This window comes from Notechis scutatus, chromosome 3 (assembly GCF_049901735.1).
Source record: "Notechis scutatus isolate UNSWTSFEM ecotype Mainland chromosome 3, rNotScu1.2, whole genome shotgun sequence".
Classification (NCBI taxonomy): Eukaryota; Metazoa; Chordata; class Lepidosauria; order Squamata; family Elapidae; genus Notechis; species Notechis scutatus.
Genome location: NC_142011.1, coordinates 44633518 through 44655663, shown reverse-complemented (window position 1 = coordinate 44655663; position 22146 = coordinate 44633518). Strand labels below are relative to the sequence as shown.

The 22146-nt window shown below is 38.6% G+C and overlaps 1 protein-coding gene across 2 annotated transcripts in view; it reads left to right on the top strand.

Moving 5' to 3' along the window:
- MAPKAPK2 (MAPK activated protein kinase 2) overlaps window positions 1-22146 on the top strand; it is an 85478-nt gene that overhangs the window by 49222 nt on the left and 14110 nt on the right. For both annotated transcript variants that reach the window (XM_026676774.2, XM_087959623.1), the window contains exon 2: window positions 15596-15735. In XM_026676774.2, the coding sequence (XP_026532559.1) occupies window positions 15596-15735 (140 nt within the window). The remainder of the gene's footprint in view (window positions 1-15595; window positions 15736-22146) is intronic.

Here is a 22146-nt window from a genome sequence, read left to right as displayed (position 1 = left end):
AACAAATATGGCGGTTGGCACGCCTAGGAGTTCGGCTTACAAACGCAAACCGGTTTTCCCAAATCAGATCACGTCCCCCTTTGAATAAAATTTTTTTTTATTTTTATTTATTTATTTATTTATTTATTTATTTATTTATTTATTTATTTATTTATTTATTTATTTATTTGAATTTGTTTTTTAAAACACCAAGTACTAAAAAACACAAGGAGAAAACTATCCAAAAATATCTACACAAAAGCTTGCTGGAATATATTATAAAATAACTAATAATAATAATTTCTTTTCTCCTTTTTTTTTTTTTTAAGGGCGGGGCCCAAGGACAGGGCCAAATAGGCACAAGGAGAAAATAATAATAAAATTTATTAAATACAAATCCAAATGAGCCGAATGAACGCAGAGGCCAAAAAATAAGGGAAGCAAAATAAGTATAATAGGTAGGCCTCTTTAGGCAGCCTCCCAACACAATGGGAAGTACGTGCCCGCGCCTCTGAACAAGCTGATTGATACAGACAGAAAAAGCCAACAAGAAAAAACCTCTAAAGGAAAGACAGCAGGGCCGGAACCACAGTGTCCTCCAATAAAAAAAAGGGGGCTCCACGCGGCCTGACGGTCCCGCTTAGGGCCTCAATCCACACAGCTTAAATCCAAAAACAAAAATTACACACAGCCAGGAAAAAATATTATTTAAAATAAAACAAAATGGCGCCGGCCACGAGGCGGTTCCAAAATGGCCGCCCGGCACGACGCGAGGCAATCAGAGGCGCACCAGCCCTATTCGCTTACCAGGCAATCAGGAACAACGAAAAGCCAGGGCTGGGAGAGGAAGCGTTGCTTCCTCTAAAGCGTTCTAGGGGGGGAATGATAATAGTGCAATAAATCAAGGCACGGAGACAAGCGGCTGGATAAAGGCACGCTCGGAAATGCAGAGAAAGAGAAGAGGGGTGGGGGGGGCGAAGTAAAGCTCCGAGCCCTTAAACCCCTTCCTACAGGCAAAAAAACGCCTCACCAATTAAATTTAAGAGCACACTATCAACGCAGGGACAAGGAGGAAAGGAATAAAGGCAAACCTGAACACTTAGAAGCAAAAAAACTCTGAAAAACGGCCAAGGAACAAGAGATCGCTGCCTGCTTTCTCGAAGGCTGAGTGAAAACTGGGAGAATGCATGGAGGAGCCACGTGGAGGAAGGAGGAGCGTTCTTCAATTATAACTCAGCCTGTGAGAAGGAAGGACTGAAGCACCTCCCACTCTCTGGATGCTCGCAGCAGTTCTACGGAGAATAATTATTCTATTCAAGTACAGCTGTGCCATTAATATTAATAACAATCTTACATTTCTATTTCTTTTAACAAACATTACCTAGTAATATCAGTTGTCTTTCACTTTAATAATCTATATTTCATATTTTACTTATTACTGTCTTTAAATAAAAAACCAAACAATAGTTATTAACAGGAGTCAAGTTATTATTCTTATTCAAGTTCATCTTGTCAACTGATAAAAATCTTCCATGTTTCTTTTCAGTTTTTTAAAAAACATTCTTTTTAAATAATTGAGAGCCTTGTTCTCTTTACAAACAAATATTCCACTACACATCAAAAGACATTTTTTCTATCACTTTAATCATCTAACATATTTTCTTACCCTTTTCTTTTTCTAATATAACAATGCTATCCCATGCACCCTTGCAGAATCCTCTCCTTAAGTTAAATTTTAACCATTCTCTCTGTGTCTTTTAAATAGGTTTATACCTTTAATTCTTGTACATTTTTCCTGTACCTCTATATCTTGTTTCTGTCTTTTGTAGCTTCTTTTCCTTTCCCTCTTCCCTCTCTTCTTCTCCCTCCCCTTTTTATTCCCTTTTCTATCTGATTCTCCCTTCTGTAATCCTCCCTTCTGATTCTTCCTGATATTATGATTACTTTTCAAATTACTCTTTTTTTGGTTGTTGCCTCAGTGCTTAAGTTTTTAATTCCCTTTCCCCCCTTTCCCTTTTTTACCCCACTTAAAATTGCTTGGTCATTAAAGATGGCTTCTTCGTTGTCCCGCCCTTCTTGTTCTGCCAGCGTTTCTTGTTGTTTTTCATAGTTCAAGATCTCCATTTCTAAAAATTGAAATACGAAGCCAAAAGATCCTCTTCCGTCTTGTGCTTCTTCTTTTTGTTCTTTAAGTCTCATTTTTAACTCTTCAAGGAGTGATGCCATTTAAAAAAATTTAAACAACCCCCAATTGATTTTATTTTATTTCATTAGGATCCTCCATCCAAAATTCCAGGAATTATCCAATAATCCAAAATTGTTTCTTGCTTCTTTTCTCACTTTCTCTTTCCAGGGCCTTTGTTATCTTATAACAAAGTTTCAGCTACAACGTATCTTTTGCAAGCCTTATTAAAATTCCACTATCAATTTTTTTTAAGTTCCAGGTGGTCTCGTCCATTTTCCAGATTCCACCCACTTTTTTCCTTTTTCCCTCTGCTGGTTTCTTTCTTTTTTTAAAGAAAGTTTTTAAATTATCCAATAATCTTTATCCCTTTGACACTTTAATTTCAGCTAGAAATAGCCTATTCATGTCAAAGTGGATTAGTATCAATTTCTTATTTGAATCTCTTCTTCTTAATGTTCCAAGTCAGTTAAAACTGTCGATGTTCGAGGAAAAAAAGCCAATTCTGTTTCCTTTCCCTTTCTCTTTTTCAGCTTAAAATCTTTTTTAGGAATAGTATTATCTTTGATTATGTAGTTCACAATTTATATTGATTTACTAAATCATATAATCTTATAGCCTTAATGTGCCCTATGGCCTTTGGCATTATTACATTAAGTCCTGAAGTACAGAAATAAAACTCGTAATGGTGACTGTTGTTATGTAATGGATTAACAAGACATAATCAGCCTGTTAGTTATTTTGATATACTTTTATTCTGAAAATGAGTTCCCTGAAAATCAAGCTAACTAGTGACGGTATTGTGAAGCTATCTTTGTACTGAATCTGGTTGCAATAAAACAGTTTGCATTGTGTTTCTATTTCAACTAAGGTATTTTTCCTGTGGGATCAAAGAGATCTCTGTAGGTCATATCAGAATTCAAACAACCCTCCATTAAAAAATCTGGTTAATGAACTATTGCATCTATCTTTTTATTAGTAGGCAAATATTCTTGCATTTCTTACTCTAGAAATAAACAATTTTAGAACTAGTTGGAACCACTTTGGACTACCATGGGATTTCTGCTTGCTTTCACAATAGTAACTATAATGGAGGTGAACTCATGCAAACACACACAACCTATTGCTGTGGTCTTTTCATCTTCATCCCTTGCATAGTTAGATGAACACAACTTGAAGCAAACCTCTGTAGTCATCTACATTTTTTATTTTCAAAAAATGCCTTGAGAACTATTAGGACTTGGAGATATTTTTGTGAATAAAGGTGAGATTAGAGACTGATATTCCATTTTCCATGGGCATTCCTTTTTAAATAAAATATTGCTTCCTTATATTTTTTTAAAGTTGCATAGTGCATGGAGGCCCTTAGCACAAATGAGATGTCTACAAGCACCTGAGTGTTCATATGGATGTCTACACCCTTAACCCACACAAGGATCAAAATAAATCCAAGTTCTCTGTTAATATATGTTGAAAGATGCCAACTTTGCAAAGTAGTCCAGACAAGAAGTACACCCACATGAACTAACACTATTTCATTGAAAATTACATTAACAGTCATTCGTCTCCTCTAAATAAGTTCTTATTTTATCTTCATTAACTTCCTCCTTTTTATATAATCTTTGAAAATAGTTGTAAATGATATCTTTTTTCTTCTCTATCTCATGTTGTAAGACATCTTTCTCATCCATTAGTTGGTGTATCAATCTCTTTTCTTTCACTTTTTAAGTTTATGGGATAGCCATCTTCCTGGTTTATTTGCATGCTCAAAATAATTTTGTTTGGACCTTTTCAAGTTAATTTCTATTTTATCTTGTTCAAGTAAGTTCAATTTATGTTTAATTGTTATTAACTGATTTTGTGTTCTCTGGTTTTTAGGGGATTTTTGAAGTTGTATTTCTAATTCTTTAATTTGTTGTTGGAATTTATTTTGTTGGGCATGTATTCTTTTATTTCTCATGGCATTATAGGAGATTGTTGTTCCTCTTATAATTGCCTTCATTGTATCCCAAATATTTTGTTTCGTGGTTGCTTCATTATTATTTTCTTTTAGAAAATAATTTAATTCCTCTTTCAGCTTCTTAATGTACTCTTCTTCGTTTATTAACTGAGTATTTAGTGTCCCTCTTTTCTTTGTTTTTCTCCTATCTCTCCAAATTAGTTGTATTGGGTTGTGGTCGGCCCATTCATTTGGTAGGATTTTAATTTCTTATATTTCATTGGCCAATTCCCCATCCATCCAGGCCATATCTATTCTGGTCCAGATTTTGTGTGGATTTGAATAATATGTGAACTGTTTCTCTTCTGGGTTTAGTTTCCTCCATAAGTCTATTAAGTTTAATTCTTTCATCATGTCCTTACAGGGCATAGAAAATTCTCTTTCCCTTTCTTGTTCTTATTCACATTACTATGGTCTTTTTGATGATCAGCAATGGAGTTGAAGTCACCTATCATGCAGATATTCCTTTTTTCGAAACCTATTATTCTCTGATGAAGATCTTTAAAAATTTCCCTTGTTCTTCATTTGGCGCGTAGATTGCTACCAATAAAAATGTAATATGATTAATCCAAATTTGTATAACCAGAGTTCTTCCTTCCGGATCCGACCAGGTTAGTTCTGCTTTTACATCATCTTTCACAAATATTGCAATTCCTTTCTTTTTATGTTTGTCTGCTGGTGCTGTAAAAAGTTTTCCAAGTTTCGGGCAAATTAAATATCTTTCATCCTTTTTCCTAATGTGTGTTTCTTGTAGGCATATTATGTCGGCGTTTTGTCTAATTAATTTAGTTAATATCCTTTTCCTTTTAGATGTTGAATTTAAACCATTTATATTAATGGAGAGGAGTTTATTAGATCCGCAAGGAAAATTAAAAACTCGACAAGAACTACAGGAACAGGGATTTAAAATCGATCAGTGGTTATATATACAAATCCATAGCAGATACAAACAAGATATAAAAGACTTTGGAATTTATAACAAACTGCAGTATTTAGATAAAATTTTACTAGGATCAAACAAAAAGAACATATCCAAATTCTATAAATACTTACTGGAAGTAGAATTAGAACAAGAGATAGTCAAAGGGAACATGATAGCCTGGAGCAGGAATGTCGGAAGAAGTATTACATTATCAGAATGGGAAAAGATTTGGAACAGAAATATTAAGATTACAAAATCGGCAGCATATAAAGAAAATACATACAAAATGTTTTATAGATGGCACTTGCCCCCTTCGAGGTTGGCGAAAAATGAACCCAAACACGAGTCCAAAATGCTGGAAATGTAAAAGCATAGAAGGAACCTACTTTCATATGTGGTGGTCTTGCAAAGAAACCCAGAAATATTGGCAAAAATCAGAAAATGGTTGGAGAAGATAACCAAAGAACAAATCGAATACAAACCAGAGTTCTTCCTACTAGGGATCTCTGATAAACATTTACCCAAAAAGATGAAATATGTAACAATTCATATCCTAACTGCAGCCAGATTAGCGTTTGCCCAGTGTTGGAAATCACCCCATGCACCTACAGAACAAATGGTCATCCAGAAAATATGTGATTGTGCAGAAATGGATAAATTAACTATAGCACTTAAAAACAAAGAGTCTTCAACATTTTACGATAATTGGAACTCTTGGTATAATTGGTTAGTCCAGAGATAAATTGCTTAATGGACAATGGGTAATTTAAGCATAGATATCGATAAGATGTGTGTATTCAAATTAAGGTAGGAGAATTGTATCTTGTAGACTGTCAAAAAGGATATTGTCTGTTTTTAAATGCATCTTTTTTTTTTTTTCTCTTTCTCTTCCTTTGTTTCTTTCTTTCTTTTACATCTCTTCTTCTCTTTTCTTTCCAGTTTGTAAGACCGAGTGTTCTTTTTTTGTTTTTTTCTTTTTGTGTATGTAATGTCGATATGTTTTTAATTGTAAATTTAATAAAATTTATTTATAAAAATAAATAAATAAATAAATAAAAAAAAAGAAAATTACATTAACAGAATCTTGTAAGGCTGAAAGTATTTCTCCCCTCCTCTCTGTTTTAGTTTCTGGAAAACTAGGGAGAGTTCCTTCCAGAGGTGGTATTCAGCAGGTTCTGACCAGTTCTGGAGAACTGATAGCGAAAATTTTGAGTAGTCTGGAAAACCGGCAAATACCACCTCTGACTGCCCTGCCACGTCCACCAAGCCACGCCCACAGAACCGGTAGTAAAAAAAATTGAATCCCAACATTGGTTTCTTCCAAACATTTTGCATGCTTTCTGTTAGGAATAACATAGGTTACCTAACGTAGTTTGGGTAAAATAATATATATAAACTATGATAGTGAGTTTATGTGTGTGTCACTTTAACTCCAAAGCATGTATTTTTGGGTGCGGCTGTAAAAATGCCATAAGAGGGAGCAAGAAAACCTGATTGATTGCTGGCTTACTGAATTGCTTGCTGACGATGATGGATTGTTAACTGCATGTTTCTCTTGCTGTTGCTGAAAGAAGAAAGGAGGTTCGACTTCTTCATATCTCTAACTGCGAAGAGATATATTACTGGACTGATTTTGTAAGTTTACTGACCTCTTTTACGACACTGGACTTTGCAACTGATTAATCCCCGGAGGGACTGAACTAAGTGTATGATATATGGACTGTTTGACTATGCTATAAATCTTACTGGAATAAACTATTTAACTAGCACTGTGTATCTGTTTTACTGAGTGTAAGCTACAAAAACGTTTATCTCACATATTTGCCTGCCTGCCTGACTGCCGTGCAGATTCTGCTAGGGTGTATATCCCTAACACTTTCCCCACAACCTGCAGACTGAGCTGCCTCATCAGGCTATTGCCTAGTCTGCAGATCTTCCTAGGTCATTCCTATATAGAGCATTATAAAAAAAAGATATAATAGACTGAAATTTGAATAGGGTTACTAGTTTCTGAAAGAAAACAATGTATGTAGCAGGAGTTCTCCTTTGAGAAACCTCCTCATCCAATTTCCAAAAGCTTGGAAGGCCAAATATTAAGGTTAAGCATGCCTGCTATTAATAGAGGTAGATTCCCACCCCCAGTCACATGGCCTTGAAACTCAAAAGGGCATACTTTGGTGGGGTGGTGGTGGCTGGGGATCTCCCGATTTCACAGGCAGTTCATGGGAGGGTGTGCGGTAACTTCCTCTAGCCTCTTCTGACTCCTTTGCTTTTTATAGTGTTGGTGTTTCCTGTTTCCGTATTGCATTTAGAATTCTTTTGATGGAACAGAATGTTTATCATATAGACAAGGCTGCCTGAGAGCAATTATTTTTAAAAGGGGTTTTAAATACAGTTGATGATTAAGACACCTATAATCATAATGGAAAGCTAAGAATAATTGACTCCAACCTTCTGTTTTGTTTACTAATCATTACACTGCCTATTACTCCCTTCCTATAGATATATTTACTTGATTGTAAGCATTTGTCTGCTTTCTGTTCTGATCATATAAGATCTTCCTGAATGGACACTTCAGAATCATGACAATTGGTGGGGGGTGGGAATGTAACTTCCAAGGACAGTATAATGGTATATGGGAGGCAAGGGGAAGAGGTACTGCCTAGGGAACAATCCAGTAGTGGGATTCAAATTATTTTACTACCTGTTCTGTGGGCGTGGCTTGGTGGGCATGGCAGAGGAAGGATACTATAAAATCTCCAGTCAGAGGTGGAATTTGCCGGTTCTCTGAACTCAAAATTTCTGCTACCAGTTCTCCAGAACTGGTCAGAACCTGCTGAATACCACCTCTGGAACAATCCCAAACATTTGGGAGAAAATTTGGGGGGAGGGGAGCCCATACCTGAATAATGGACAGAGGAAGACATTTAGAAAGGATCTGGCCCTTACTTATCAAATGGTAAAAAGAGACGGGGAGATTTGTGCTTTCAATCTTGCAAGATTCTGTTAATGTAGCCTTACAATAAAGTCACTTTGTCACGTTTCCTGTCTGACAGCAGGGGGCTGATAGATGGTGCCACCCATATTTATTTATTTGCTTGCTTATTCATTTTGATTTGTGTCCTACTATTCTGCCCAGAGGTCACCTGTACTTGTGCTATGTTTTTTTTCCAGTAGGAGGAAGCACTGTCAACATAGTAGTCATAGTACTGTTATTGATAACAACACCAAGACTGGCACCAGCATCAACCCCCACCCTGAAAACAGCTGCCAAAGTACTTTGGTGTGTTGTTGTCTGGCTCAAATAATATAGTTCATATTATGGAAGTTAAGATCAGCTTATCTGCGGGCAATTGTTATCACCCATGATGTAGCACCACATGGAACAGTAAATATATAACTCTTAGATTTTGTGTTATTGTTGTTATTCACCTAAAATATTTAATTCATTCCCTGATTTAATATGGCATAGATATTTATAAAATGTCCTCTTATTACTGCTTTTCCTTCCTTCTTTTAGTAGGTTAATTTCTTTTACAAGAGCATTTAATTCTTTCAATAATTCTAGCATTTTCTCAGCATGCAATCAATTAAATGTGTCAATTGCTGTAGAGAATGTGTGGTTTTAAAGCTAAAGGAGGCATCTCCAGAATGTCAACTCAATGCATAATACAGTCATGTGCTGAAAATGTGTGATGTTTTTTTTTAAATAATTTTTTTATTAATTTTCCAAATGTTAAAAAACATAAAACAAAACTTTATACATTGTTATCAACATCAAGACATCTTTTGCATTTCCTCACATTTTTCAGTATATTTATTTACTTATTCCTTTACCATTACATGTGTGATGTTAATGTGTGATGCCTGATAAGGAATGTTTCATTGCATATTAAATTCATGTGGAATTCAGATGTTTTAAGATTTTTCTCTTTGTTTTAGATTTCAAATCATTTATAATAGCTACAATGTGAAATAATCATTTCTAAAGCAATCCCAAAGTTAAAAATATAATTAAAATAATTAACCCACTTGATTACAGTTAAATTAAAAGTAGTTACATACAATTTAATTTTTAAAGCTTTCAGAAAAGCTATAAAATACTTAAAACCACAATTCCTCAAAAACCTGAAAATAGTACCTTATCTTCTATACACGATATGTAATGGCTACAGCTAATTAAACACCTGGAGAATATATATGCTTTAATATGGCATCAGACATTTAGAAGTCTCCATGCCAGTGTTGTTTGAATGGCTGTGAATTTAGTAATTAAAATATCTAAAATTATATATTTAACAAAGTTGTGACTTGTGCAGCTATGTGCAGTGCTGTATGATACGTAAAATCAAAATAGTTTGCTTCAAAAATACTACAAGAATATGTGCATTCCATTCTTTTTAAATACAATATAACATTCGTATTGTATGATACTGTTGTTTAATCACAGTGCAGGGTATCTTGTGTTTCTAAATAGGACTTTGTGATCCTGCTAACATAACACTACATATTGCTTTTTTTGACTATTTGATATGCTCTTGATTCTGAAGACTTTTTCTTTTCTTCCCCTCCCTTTGTAATTCGTAGCCAGGACTTTTGCTTGTTTGGCCCATGAAGAACTTTGAAATTCAAGTGACTTCATAAGCATGAGATTTTTAAAGCTTCTGGAGTGTGCCTTGCCTCAGCCACAGTTCTCCATTTCCTCTCTTGATCACCCTAGTAGCTGACTTGATCCTAGACATTCTGTACTTGCCAAGTGCCACATTCTTTCCATATACTGTCATTGACTTGTGGGTCTGGCATCAGTGGTGCCAGGGAAGCCCTTTTATTTGCCTTCAGCAAAGCAATTTCTTTAACTGAATGTTTGAGAGTTAACACTGAAGGAAAGCAATGTTACGTGTTCTATCTGTGGACATCTCTCCTCCTCCCCTCCCCCAAATTCTTACATTATGGACTAGGACGCTTGGAGAATCTTGATGCACACACCTGTGCCTGTACTGACAGCTGCTATATCAACCAGTAAAGAAGAGCTGAGTGAAAAAAGATAGCCTGACTGACCTATTAGGCACTCACATATTATTGGTTAGATGACCGATTCTGAGGTCTGCTATTTCCTTTTAATTTCTGTATCTATATTTTGTCCTGAACTGGAGATAATCTGCATCAGATTTCAAACTAATGTTGATTCATCCAAGAAAAAGAAAGGGCGTGGGGATAAATTGATAACAGAAAATAATAATGTTTGAAATGGAAGTAATTCAGGAGGAGGAGCTCCATGGATTAAAAGAACGTTGGAGTGGTTGATTTGGGAGTTGGGACTGCATTTGCCTAACTCTGATTAAATAATTGGTAAATCATCAGCTCGACTTACTGCAAAATAAAAATTGCAGTAGTAAATGAGCAGGATGAAGGGAGTGGTTTATAAGTGATTAGGGCTTTTATGTGGCTTTCACTGTTAGGTTCATCAGGTTCTCCAAATGTATGTTGAAATTGCAATTCTCAGAATTGTAAGCCATTGTGAGAAGCCACATAAACTTATTAACATTTAGCTTCTTTCCATGGTCAGAGATATTATCAGGGAATTTCATCTTCTTTAGCACCCGGGCTTAAGTATTTTCTACTAATGTCAAGCTTTCCTGAACCTTAGCCAGACAACTGTCAAGGGGTTTTACAATGTAAAGTTCAAGACACAATAAAAATTTCCTTCTACTTAGGCAGCAAATGTGTTTCTGGCCTCTATCATTTCAGACTATCATGGGCTCACAGCTGTCTTGAATGTTCATCCATACAAAAAAACATTCTCCATACTTAAAAAAAAAATGAACATGTTCTAGAGTTCTAGACAAACCTAACCTTCCTGAATGATATTTTTCTTCAAAAAATGTAGAAGCATTTAATCATTTAAATTCCTTCCTACATTTAATATAATAAACTAAAATAAAAACAGGATAAAACCTTCACCATCTTTGACATCCTCCTTGGGGGCATTTTCTTCAAAGTATGTAAAGTACAACTAGTACTGCCACCTAGAGTAGACCCATGGCAAGTTGAGCGGCAAAAAAGTTTAACAAATAGTGTTACCATTCATGGCTGTATTTAGGAGGTAAACAATAGAAATATTTTTACAATAAACTTTAATTGTAGGATGTATATGAAGATAAAAATACGTAGAGTATGGAAGATCTTCCAAAGCATGTCACAGATTGTGGAAGTTCTTATCTTAGGTCAGATTCTCCCTCACTGTTTTGGCGCCTCCCAACAGGAGTAGTGTTATAATCCAATCCACCCTGCCAGCTTCTGTTCCCTTAATTCCATTCAAAACAAGTTTGAAATTCCTTTACCCGATTCATCCCTGGAAGCCTTTCCTATCAGGCAAGATCATTAAATGAAACTACATTTGTATATTTCTAATATTAGAAGAAAGGGACAAATACCAGGGGATTATTTTGATCTGATATCTTCTTTGTAAACTTCAATGGAGCATCATAGAAGCATGGATTAGGTCAGCATTTCCCAACCTGATGCCCTCCAGAAGTATTTGATTCTCATGCTTGGAGATGAATTGGCAATATTTGCCCAATATGGGGAACTTTTTACTAGATTTTTAACCCTCCATGTGGACATGTGACAAATGTTGCTATAATATTAAGCCAACTCTCCCAATCTTTCAAGTTTGAGATTATGCAGTTCTTTTGATGTTGTCTGCTTGAAAGACAGGATTTATTTTGAGCCTTGACTGTGTGACCTGAGAAGCTAAGTCAAATGCTGGCTATCATGTTTCCCTGAGTAAGGCCTTCTTTCTCTTTCTCTTCTGTCTCTTTCTCTCTCTTCTCTGTAAAGCTGTTGTTCTTTGCTAGGGAAGTTATTATTGTTAACATCAAAATTAAAAAAATGTATACTATACATATAATTAAACAAATTAGACTCCAGAGACATATTTCCAAGTCTAGAAAGCAGTAGTTTGCTAAGGTAACATAGTAGTTTTGCTTTGCCAGGAAAGCATTGCAACACTAAACCATAGCTGCCAGCCTGAATATAACACAAATTCCATGCAGAAGGAGAAACTATCACATGATTGAAGGAGAAACTATCACATGATTGAAAGTTCCTCTTAAAACAATCATCCAGGAAAACATTAGATTTAGCCAGCAATACAAGCATGTTTATTGGCTTATATTTTCTGTGGGGATGGAGTAGGGGGGAATGTGTTCTGCCTTGATTTCTGCTAAAAAACTGGAAAAGGCCAAATTTAGATTCCAATTATAGTTGGCATCTAATTTAGATCCCATCAAACATCCCAAAAATTTCAAATATAGACACCTCAATGCTATGTATAAACAGGCACAGTTTACACTAATTAACATGTTTTATTCCCAAAGGTGGCAGCTGTTAGTTGCACATAGATAAATGGTGGAAATTTGCTAGGTTAATAAACATTTCCTAGGAAAAAGGAAAAGCTGTGATTTAGTATCAAGCAGTCGGATCTTTCTTGTAAGCAATCTGAAAAGGTCTTTGTCATAATATATTTAATATTTTAATTTTTCTCATCTAGTGCCACCTTCATTTATATTGGATTACAACTCTCATCATAGCTTGGGCAGAGGTCATTTCTTTCAAGTGAAATTTTCACAGATGGAACGTGGCCTTTGTGGCCTTTGTGCATTTGCATTCTATGGTGGCCAAAGGAATCCCAATGAAAAAATTAGCTAAAAGATTTCAGGGGGATAGAAGAATCCCTTTTTGAGGTAAAGTTATAATCTGGGGAAGGGATTGAATGACCAGCAAAGAATATGCTGCAGGTGTATAGAATGATTTTGCTAGGAAGATAAGATATGAAAACATTCTCCTCTCAAAGCAACAACTGAATGTCAGTCAAAGATGCTGAAAGTGTGAAGTGAAGCCACTGCAAGGTAGTCCAGAAAAGAAGCCCAAACCATGAGTTAAATTAGCCACAACTTTATTGTAGGGTTACAGTAAGACAATCTTTCAAATTTGAAAGCATTTCTCCCCTCCTTTATTTTTTACTTTCCAGAAAATGAGGTGTAGGGTCCCTTCTGAAATGCCCCTTTTTCCTGCTGGTTTATAGTATGGTTGCATAGTTTGCAGCTCTTTCTTTCATCCCCCAAAGTCATTCTCACATATCATTATAGAAAGATTTGGGACCAAGAAAAATACCTCAAGCAGGACATAGTTGGAATGACAGCATTTGTGTCCACCACTCTTACCAGTAAGACGGCCAACATGGAAAAAGGATGCTACACTGGGGATATTTTTGTCTGATCCAGCAAGAATTTTCATTATCATTTTTCTATAGAAACTACAAGATAAAGTTTTAATTTTGAAGATACTTATTTTTTTGAAAATTGGATTTTTAAAATAAGCCTTTTTTAAACCCCTAAATGACTTATGGCAGCTTTCGTATTTAATTACTTTTTAAATTAATGATCGCTCAAGACTTGAGAAATAATGAAAACTCAGGATTACTGAATGAATCTCAGGAAAGGTATTTAGTCAGCGATACCATTTTGAAAAGGAGAATGCTAGTTATATAAAAATATGAGTTAATTAATGTATAGATGAACATTTGCCACCAGGTGGCACAATTGGCTTTGTATTGGGGTGATTTCCTTTCTGTTGATTGGGGTGATTTTCTTTCTCTAAGAGTGTGCATGATTTCCTTGAGTTAAATTTATATAATATAAACCTTTAAAGATAAGGGAAAATGTATCAATATTATGATTTCTAAAATGCTAATTAATATAAGGTTGCTTAAATCATATATCCACAACTAGTATGGCATTGATAAACAGCTGCAAAAACCATTAATGTTTTGTTACTTAATAAAGGTTTCTGTCTTAAGCTTAATATTTAACACTAGGGTCTCCACTCTATTGTTACTTCTTGTTGTTTATGCATATTAGAAAAGAGGAAAAAAACTAATCAAAAGTCATTCAAAAAAGTTCAAAAAGTATTTGGTTCCTTTTTAATACTTTGACCAGTTTATATGTAGGCCCCCTTAGAAGCCACCTTGTAAATGTTTGTATTTGCTTGGTGTGTAATATATTATATATCGGAATCATTCTTGCTTGAATTTGGTTATGTATCTACTACATGTGATAAAATGTTCCTTCTGCTCCATGACATTTCCAACATTATTATTGTATGATTTATCTATCTTGGGGATTAGTTGTGGAGTTGTATACTATCAGTAAAACATTATGTATCAATTTTGTTTAGGCTTGGAGTGAATGTTATGGATTTGGTCCAGAATTCTTCCCATTGTTGTGCTGTGACTATTGCATCATTAAAGTTTTGCATCATTTTATCATTTGTTTTTGCTGTCTCTGTGTCATATTTGGGAAGGAATTTGTGAATGTATGGCAATGCATGCTTCAAAAAGAAGTTCTGTGGATCTTATGTCAGTATGAGCACAACATCTCTCCAGTGTTCATTAAAATATCCCACACAACTTTTTCAGTTTTTCTCTCAAGTATGAAGAAAGATAATATTGCTTCAAGGAACATGCTCATTTAAAAACCTGAAAAAGTTTTTCTAAAGTAATCCTTCCAAATCATTTTTGAAGTATGCACATGTTTATTAGAGAGCTTTGTGAGAGATTGATTATTGATTATTGTATTGGCTTAGTCAGGATTATTCTTCTCATGCTTTGTATACTTGATTTCTGAGCAAATGGGGTGAGAGAATTGTACAAGTTTCATTGCCTGCAACAAGCAGTGAAACAGTATTTAAATTTATGCAGGAAGATTATGAAGCCCACACAACCAACTTCCTCCACTTTAAGCCTACCCTTTTAATATACATTTGATAACTTTTAAAAGCAACATGTACAGAGCTGGAACTATGCACCACTTCCCTTTAAATACTGAATGTTAATTTTAAACAAGTAGTCCAGATACCATATTAACATTACATGGGAACAGTTGGGCCAATTAAAGAGGTTTTATACTTATGGCTAAATGACAAAGCTTCCCTTCATTTACATGTTTATCTTTTGAGGTTGCAAGATTCTTCATTTCTCTAATTGTCCACCACTAGAGGGCACATCATGAGCTGAGACCTTTTTAAAGGGCTCAAAATGTTTTGCAATTTAGTTTCTTTTTATAAAGCCTTTAAAGTGATTTTGAAGGTTTTGATTGTGTCAACTTGCTACAAAATGAGAAATATCTATTCAGGATGTGAATTTAGGAAAGGGCCTTAAAATCCTTAATACCCCCAACCAAAGAACAAACTGGAAACAAAATCTCCCCATCTATTCCAGGAGTGCAAAGGAAGTACTTGGAAGTGGCAGATATGTAAAATTAGTAAATCATTCATTTTTAACGAATGTGTTATTATGGTAGACCATGTGAAATCTAGTTTCCAATTGGTAAAGGAGTTGAGATTCTAATCTGCAGTATCCTATGGTTACTGATCAGTATTGACCAAAGATGCTCTCAAAGTGTGCTTCTCAAATTAAGGGAGAAATCCCTCTTTCTCCTTTTGTCCTTTCTAGATGTTGCAAGACTGTCCAAAAGCTCGAAGGGAAGTTGAACTCCACTGGAGAGCATCTCAGTGTTCCCATATTGTGAAGATCATGGATGTCTATGAAAATCTTTACCAGAGTCGAAAATGTCTCCTGATAGTTATGGAATGGTGAGTGTCATTTATTGGTTGGGGGCGGGGGGGAGAGTGGAAATCTAGAAGCATAGTAGTTCGCTTCCGCTCCGTGGAGATGTTCTTCTTTTGAATTCCATTTGCCTTATGCCAAAACAAAGCATGTAAGATAAGGGTTTTGTAAACGGCATAGCACGGTAGAAAGAATATGGTTTTTCACATTATTTAGCCTTGGCCACTCAGGGCTATATAACCAAAGTCAACTTGTTGAATCAGGCTCATAAAGATAATAGAAGTCAAATTCTATCTTTCAAGGGCCAGATAATATATTCATTGCTAAGTGATCATGTTAGCACTTTTGCAGCTTTTTGGATCAGCTGAATTTTCTGGGCAGTTTCTAAAGGTAGTCCCATCTCATACTCAAAGGTAAAGTAAACCATCCAATCAATTTAAGTCATAATTTAAATATAAAAGTAAGATTTTTTTAGAAAATAGGACATATTATTTTAAACTTGAGCATATTGCAATTTAAGCAAATAAGCATTCTCTGGCTAAAAGAGGAAGAGGGAATGGGTGCTATAGTAAGACCTAGAAGAGAAAGACAGGGGTAAGAGGATGTGGAATGATTCATTTCATTTCATTTTCTACTTGTCCAAGTGGGCTGCAGCAAACTGCTAACTCCATTCTACAGGTCTATCATCCAGGTCATGGTCGTCCCAAAGGTGCTTTTTCAAGAAGCACCTGGACTTTCTTCTTTTTCTTTGAAGTTGTTTCGCTTCTCATCCAAGAAACTTCTTCAGCTCTGACTGGATGGTGGGGAATGACAGTTCCAAGAAGGCTCCATTTGCACTACTCAGGTGACTCTGAGGATACAGACAAACCCCCAAGTGGCCTCAACAACTCTCTAAAAGAATGCAAATGACCAGCTGTCTGCAAAGAATATAAATCTTTCCATTCCTTACCATCCAGTCAGAGATGAAGAAGCTTCTTAGATGAGACATGAAACGTCTTCAAAGAAAAAACAAGGAAGTCCAATTGCCTCTTGAAAAAACATCTTTGGGATAACTCCATTCTACATGCCTCCATACAGATTGTGGGCCTTGTATCTTTTCCTCTGTGCCTAGCTTCATGCTGGTCATTAGGCAAAGCCAGGAAGGCAGACAGTTTTGTGCAGTAGAGTATAGGCTGAAGAGAGAGAGAATTTTTGTAATTAGTGAGAAATGCTTCTGCCCAGTTTTTAAGCATTGGAAGAAATTCTAAATCTCTCCACCCAAATGGAACGGTTAACACCAGTGCATCACTGAAATATAGAGACTTTGTAGAGAGAATTAAAGGAATTTTTCCCCCAGAAATTGTTCTCTAAAGCAAATGAGGAATGGGGAATGATGAATCTTGCTTGAAAAAAATATTATTTAATATTGTATAATAGAAATTCTGTCTATAATGATGACTTATACATTTCTCCTTAGAGCTGCTCGGAGCATCCAGAAGTAGGGTGGTGCTTCAGTCTCTGCACTGGTAGGCTGAGCTTAATTTTGAGGAACGCTCCTCCTCCTCCACGTGACTCCACCGTAGCGTTCCCCAGTTTTTTGCTCAGCCTCGCAGAGACAGGCTGTTCTATTAGTAGCTCCTGGCCGAAGCAAGAATTTTGGATTCCCTCAGCTCTCAATCAGCTCTAAATCAGCTTCCTTTCAGGTTGGATTTATCCTCTTCTCTAGCCCTGCGCAACTGTTTATTTGGGCCCCTTACCCCCCCAAGGGAAGCGTCTTTGCACCCCCAGAGGGAGGCAAACGGGAGGGCCACAGGTGCCTTTGCACCACCTCCCAAGGTCCAAATTTCCTTCCCTGCCTTATCTTCGCGCCGTTTTTTTATTGGGGTTTGAATTGCCTTTCGCGTTTGAGTCGTTTTGCTAATTCCCCCCCCCCCACCGAACACCGTTTCTGCGGGGAAGGATGGTTCTTCCCTTCCCTGCCCCTCTCAGCTTTTAAAGCCTCGGCTTGCCCCCTGGGAGGGAAATTCGCCGCTGAGCGACTCAAGGATCGCTCGTTCTTTTGGTGGCCGCCATTTTGAGAGCCTCCTCGTGGCCGGACACCATTTTTTGTTTTCGCTTTCTTGCTGTGTGTGTAATCGGCTCGAGGATACAGGACCCGTAGGCCTGTTTCAGAGCCATTCAAACCCATTTAGCCTGCTAGCACTGGGTTTGATCCTTCATTTGAGAATTGTTGGCTATCCCACAGCTTCTCAGCGGCGCAGTAATAGCTGCAGCAACCACCCAGTTCCGCCTGGGCTGAAGGCTCATAGCAGCAGCAGCAACCACCCAGTTCCGCCTGGGCTGAAGGCTGCAGGCCCTAGTTTCTCCTTTATCTCAGGCCATAGGCGTTCAAATCCGGCTGATTGGATAATTTGGTTAATTTTCTTTTTGGCACCAGGCAGTTATTATTGGACCAAGGGGCCAATTTTGCGTGGCAAGATACCTATGTTATTACCCTTTCTGAACAATTTTAGGGTGCTACGACTCAATTTTCTCACACATATATATTCATATATATATATATATATATATATATATAGAGATATATATATATATAGATAGATAGATAGATAGATAGATAGATAGATAGATATAGATATAGATATAGATATAGATATAGATATAGATATAGATATAGATATAGATATAGATAGATAGATAGATAGATAGATAGATAGATAGATAGATAGATAGATATAGATATAGATATAGATATAGATATAGATATAAAAACCAAAAAAAAAAACCGGGGGTCGTGAAATAATCAGGGCTCCCGGTCTTTCCGCAGATCGGCCCATGGGCGTGCCAACCGCCTCAATCTTGATTCCTAATATATCATACAGTACTCATATTACTCACTGAAATGGCAAATGCTAACACCTCCAGAGCTCCTTCTTTGAAGGCAAAATCCAAAACCCATCACTTGCGCAGACAGGCTAAGAAGACCTCCAAAGCCTCCCAAAGAGATGCCTTGAGATACCACAAGGCTCTAAAAAACAACAACAACACACACACACACACCAAAGAGGCTCTTACAGTGCCTCCGGTCCTCCAGCCTTCTATTCCCTTCTGCTCCCCCCCTCCTCTAGTTTTTCCCTCCTTATCCAGGCGCAGCTCGCCCTTGCAAGAACAACAGGCTCTGATTCCTGGAACGCCGGCTAGAAGGGCCTCTGAAGCCACCTTCACCCCTACAGCAGCCGGCCTCCGTCAAGAGGACTCAATCACAGACGAGGTTCCAGAGCGAGTAAGATCCTGGATGGAGCTGACTATCCGCCAAGGTATCACGGCCGGACTCCAGCAAATAGCCAGGCCTGGTCACTACCTGGTGGTTTCTGATCACGAGGCTCATTCTGTAAGGTCCTTGCCCAGAGCGGGCCAACTCCATGGTCAGGTACTCTTCCAGAGGGATATCCCCCCTACAGATAGAGAGGAGGAAGAGGAGGAAGGGGAACTGGACCTGTTCAGGGAACATGTAGAGCTTGAGTTGGGGTCCAGGCAGTATAACAGACCCTTATCAGAGGCAGACCCTCTGGAAGGGGAGATGTCCCAGGACGAAGGGCTTACCCCCGATTGGTCCTCCTTCGTGGGCCTGTTCAAACCACATTTATTTAGGTTCCCTCCTATTCAAGGCCAAGAATATCTCGAGCCTAGTCACGCAGTCACCATCTGACCCCACTCCTACAGCTTCGGAGGGTCCAGATGACTCCATCTTCAAGCAGCCTGTGGTGGAGGCCGAGGTTATCCCTACCCCACCCATTTTCTCCTATCTGGCGTTAAAACACTGGCCCCCGCAGCTGCACCTCCAGCCCCGTCTGGCCACGATAAGACGTTCTCCAATTGGACCCAGAATTCTCTAAATTACTGGTTATCCCTGAGGTTGACAAGCCCATCATGGGCCTAGTCACCTTCTCGTCCCCGAGTGACTCACTGGAGGCCCTGAAACCAGAGGACAAGCGGGCCGAGCTGGCCTTGCGCCGGGCACACCAATTGGATGCCTGGGCAACCAGATCGGCTACAGCCCTTCCCTTTTCACTAGGTCCTTGATTCGATAGCTCTGCCAGCTCAAACAACATGTCCCCTCATCCAATGTCAGGGCACATCAGGACATCGCTAGGCTCACGGCCGCTGCAGAATTCTCTGCCTACGCCTCATTTCACTCAGTCAAATTCGGGGTAGTGCAGTGGCCTAGAGGTGGCCTTTGCCGCTGGGCGGAGAACAATCTCCCCTCCATCAGGGCAGAACACATCTCTGGAGTATCAATTACTCAAGCAGATTGGTTAAGTAGTGCCACCATAGACCAGTCGGAGTGGCACCTCCACCCATCCCTGTTCAAGGAAACAGCAGGAATATTCGGACAACCGGTGGTAGACTTATTTGCCTCCCCTCTCAATACCCAGCTCCCGAGATTCCTCTCAGGATACCTTTCCCAGGGGGTGGAGAATTACAACGCGCTATGCTGCCCCTGGCCCACGGGGCTCCTGTATGCATTCCCCCCATTAGCACTGGTGCCCAGGGTTATCCAGAAGTTGCTACACGAGAGAGCAAAGCTACTCCTCGTGATTCCTTACTGGCCCAGACGGCCATGGTTTGCGGACCTCCGCAGTCTATCAGTGGCCCCTCCCTGGAGGATCCCACCAGACAGGATCTCACTTTCTCAAGGTCCCCTCCTGCATCCAGATCCTCAATGGCTCCAATTAGCTGTCTGGAGGTTGAGCGGGAACGCCTGAAGAGAGAAAGTTCTCTAGCAGGGTCTTTGATACCATTCTAGTTGCCAGACGGCCCTCAACCATTTAAATTTACAACGCCACATGGGTCATTTCTGTAAATGGTTTAACAAGTTCCAAATTAACCCAGTTCTCCTTCTGTTGTCCAAATTTTAGGCTTCCTTCAGGAGGGACTCAGTAAGGGTCTGTCCCCTAATACCATGAAACGACAGGTAGCAGCTCTAACAGCGGTTACTCCTGCGAGGGTGTTGGTTCCCTTCCCATCATCCCTGTATTCAGGCCTTTTAGAGGAGCCACTAATTTACACCCTCCAACTGTGCATAGGTTCCCAACCTGGGACCTTAACAGAGTTCTTACTTCATTCACTAAACACCCCTTTGAACCCTTAAGGGAGTCAACTCTCCAGTCCCTGACATATAGGGTAGTTTTTCCTTGTAGCTATTGCATCCGCCCGTCGGATATCGGAAATCGCAGCCTTATCCATTAGAAAGGACCTTGCGTATTTCAAGCTGATCGGGTGGTCCTCCGGCCCGATCCCACCTTTTTACCCAAAGTCAATTTGGTTTCCCATAGAGCACAGGAACTCATCCTTCCAAACTTTTGTCCCAGGCCATCACAGGAAAGGGAAAGTCAATGGTACAAGCTCGATGTGCGAATGTACATCAAGCGCACAGAGCCCTTCAGGAAGTCGAAGGCTTTTTTCCTTTCCTCTCAGCCCAAACGTAAGGTCACAAGGTGTCTCCGTCCACCATAGGCCGCTGGATAAGGCGGCTATTGCTAGGTCATACCAGTCACAGGCCTTGCAGGAACCCAGAGGTATCACTGCTCATTCCACCAGGAGTGCAGTGGCTTTCGGCAGCTTTGGCCACTCAGGCACCAATAACTGATATCTGCCGGGCGACGACGTGGGCATCCCTGTCACCCTTTATCAGTCACTATAGAATTGACATGTTTGCCTCAGCTGAGGCTTCTTTAGTATAAGGGTTCTACAGAGAGTTTTTAGAGAACCCGAGGTGGTTTCAGACCAGACGGAGCCCCTCCCGTAGGACAGGCCCAGCTTTGGTATGTCCCACTTCTGGATGCTCCAAGCAGCTCTAAGGAGAATGGGCGTTGGTACTTACCTGACACGCCATTTCTCTTCGAGCTGCAAGGAGCATCCAGCCCCACCCTAAATTTTCACCGTCTGGTGGGGTCTTGTTTCGGCCAATGAACCTTTAGCTAGTTAGGATGAGAGCACGAATTCTTTTTCCTCTCGTCTTCGCAAAAACTGGGGAACGCTACACTGGAGCCACGTGGAGGAGGAGGAGCGTTCCTCAAAATTAAGCTCAGCCTACCAGTGAGCACCACCCTACTTCTGGATGCTCCTCGCAGCTCGAAGAGAAATGGCATGTCAGGTAAGTACCAACTCCCATTCTAATTACTTTATGCTACCAGTAGTAATTTTGTGAATGCAAAGTCATTATCAGAGTATGTAACTGTGCAGGCTTCTACCCCAGCTTAGCACACTTGTATACTGAATTCTACCCTCCCACTGACCTTTCAAAAGTATTTCTACTTCCAAGAATCCTGTGGCACCGGATGCTGTGGGCCACTATCTATCTTAGTAACTGGATCATCTGACCTTCCAAATAGCTGCAACATTTAAGAGAAAACTGCTTAAAATGAGCAACTTTCTCATTCTTTCATTTGGAGGTT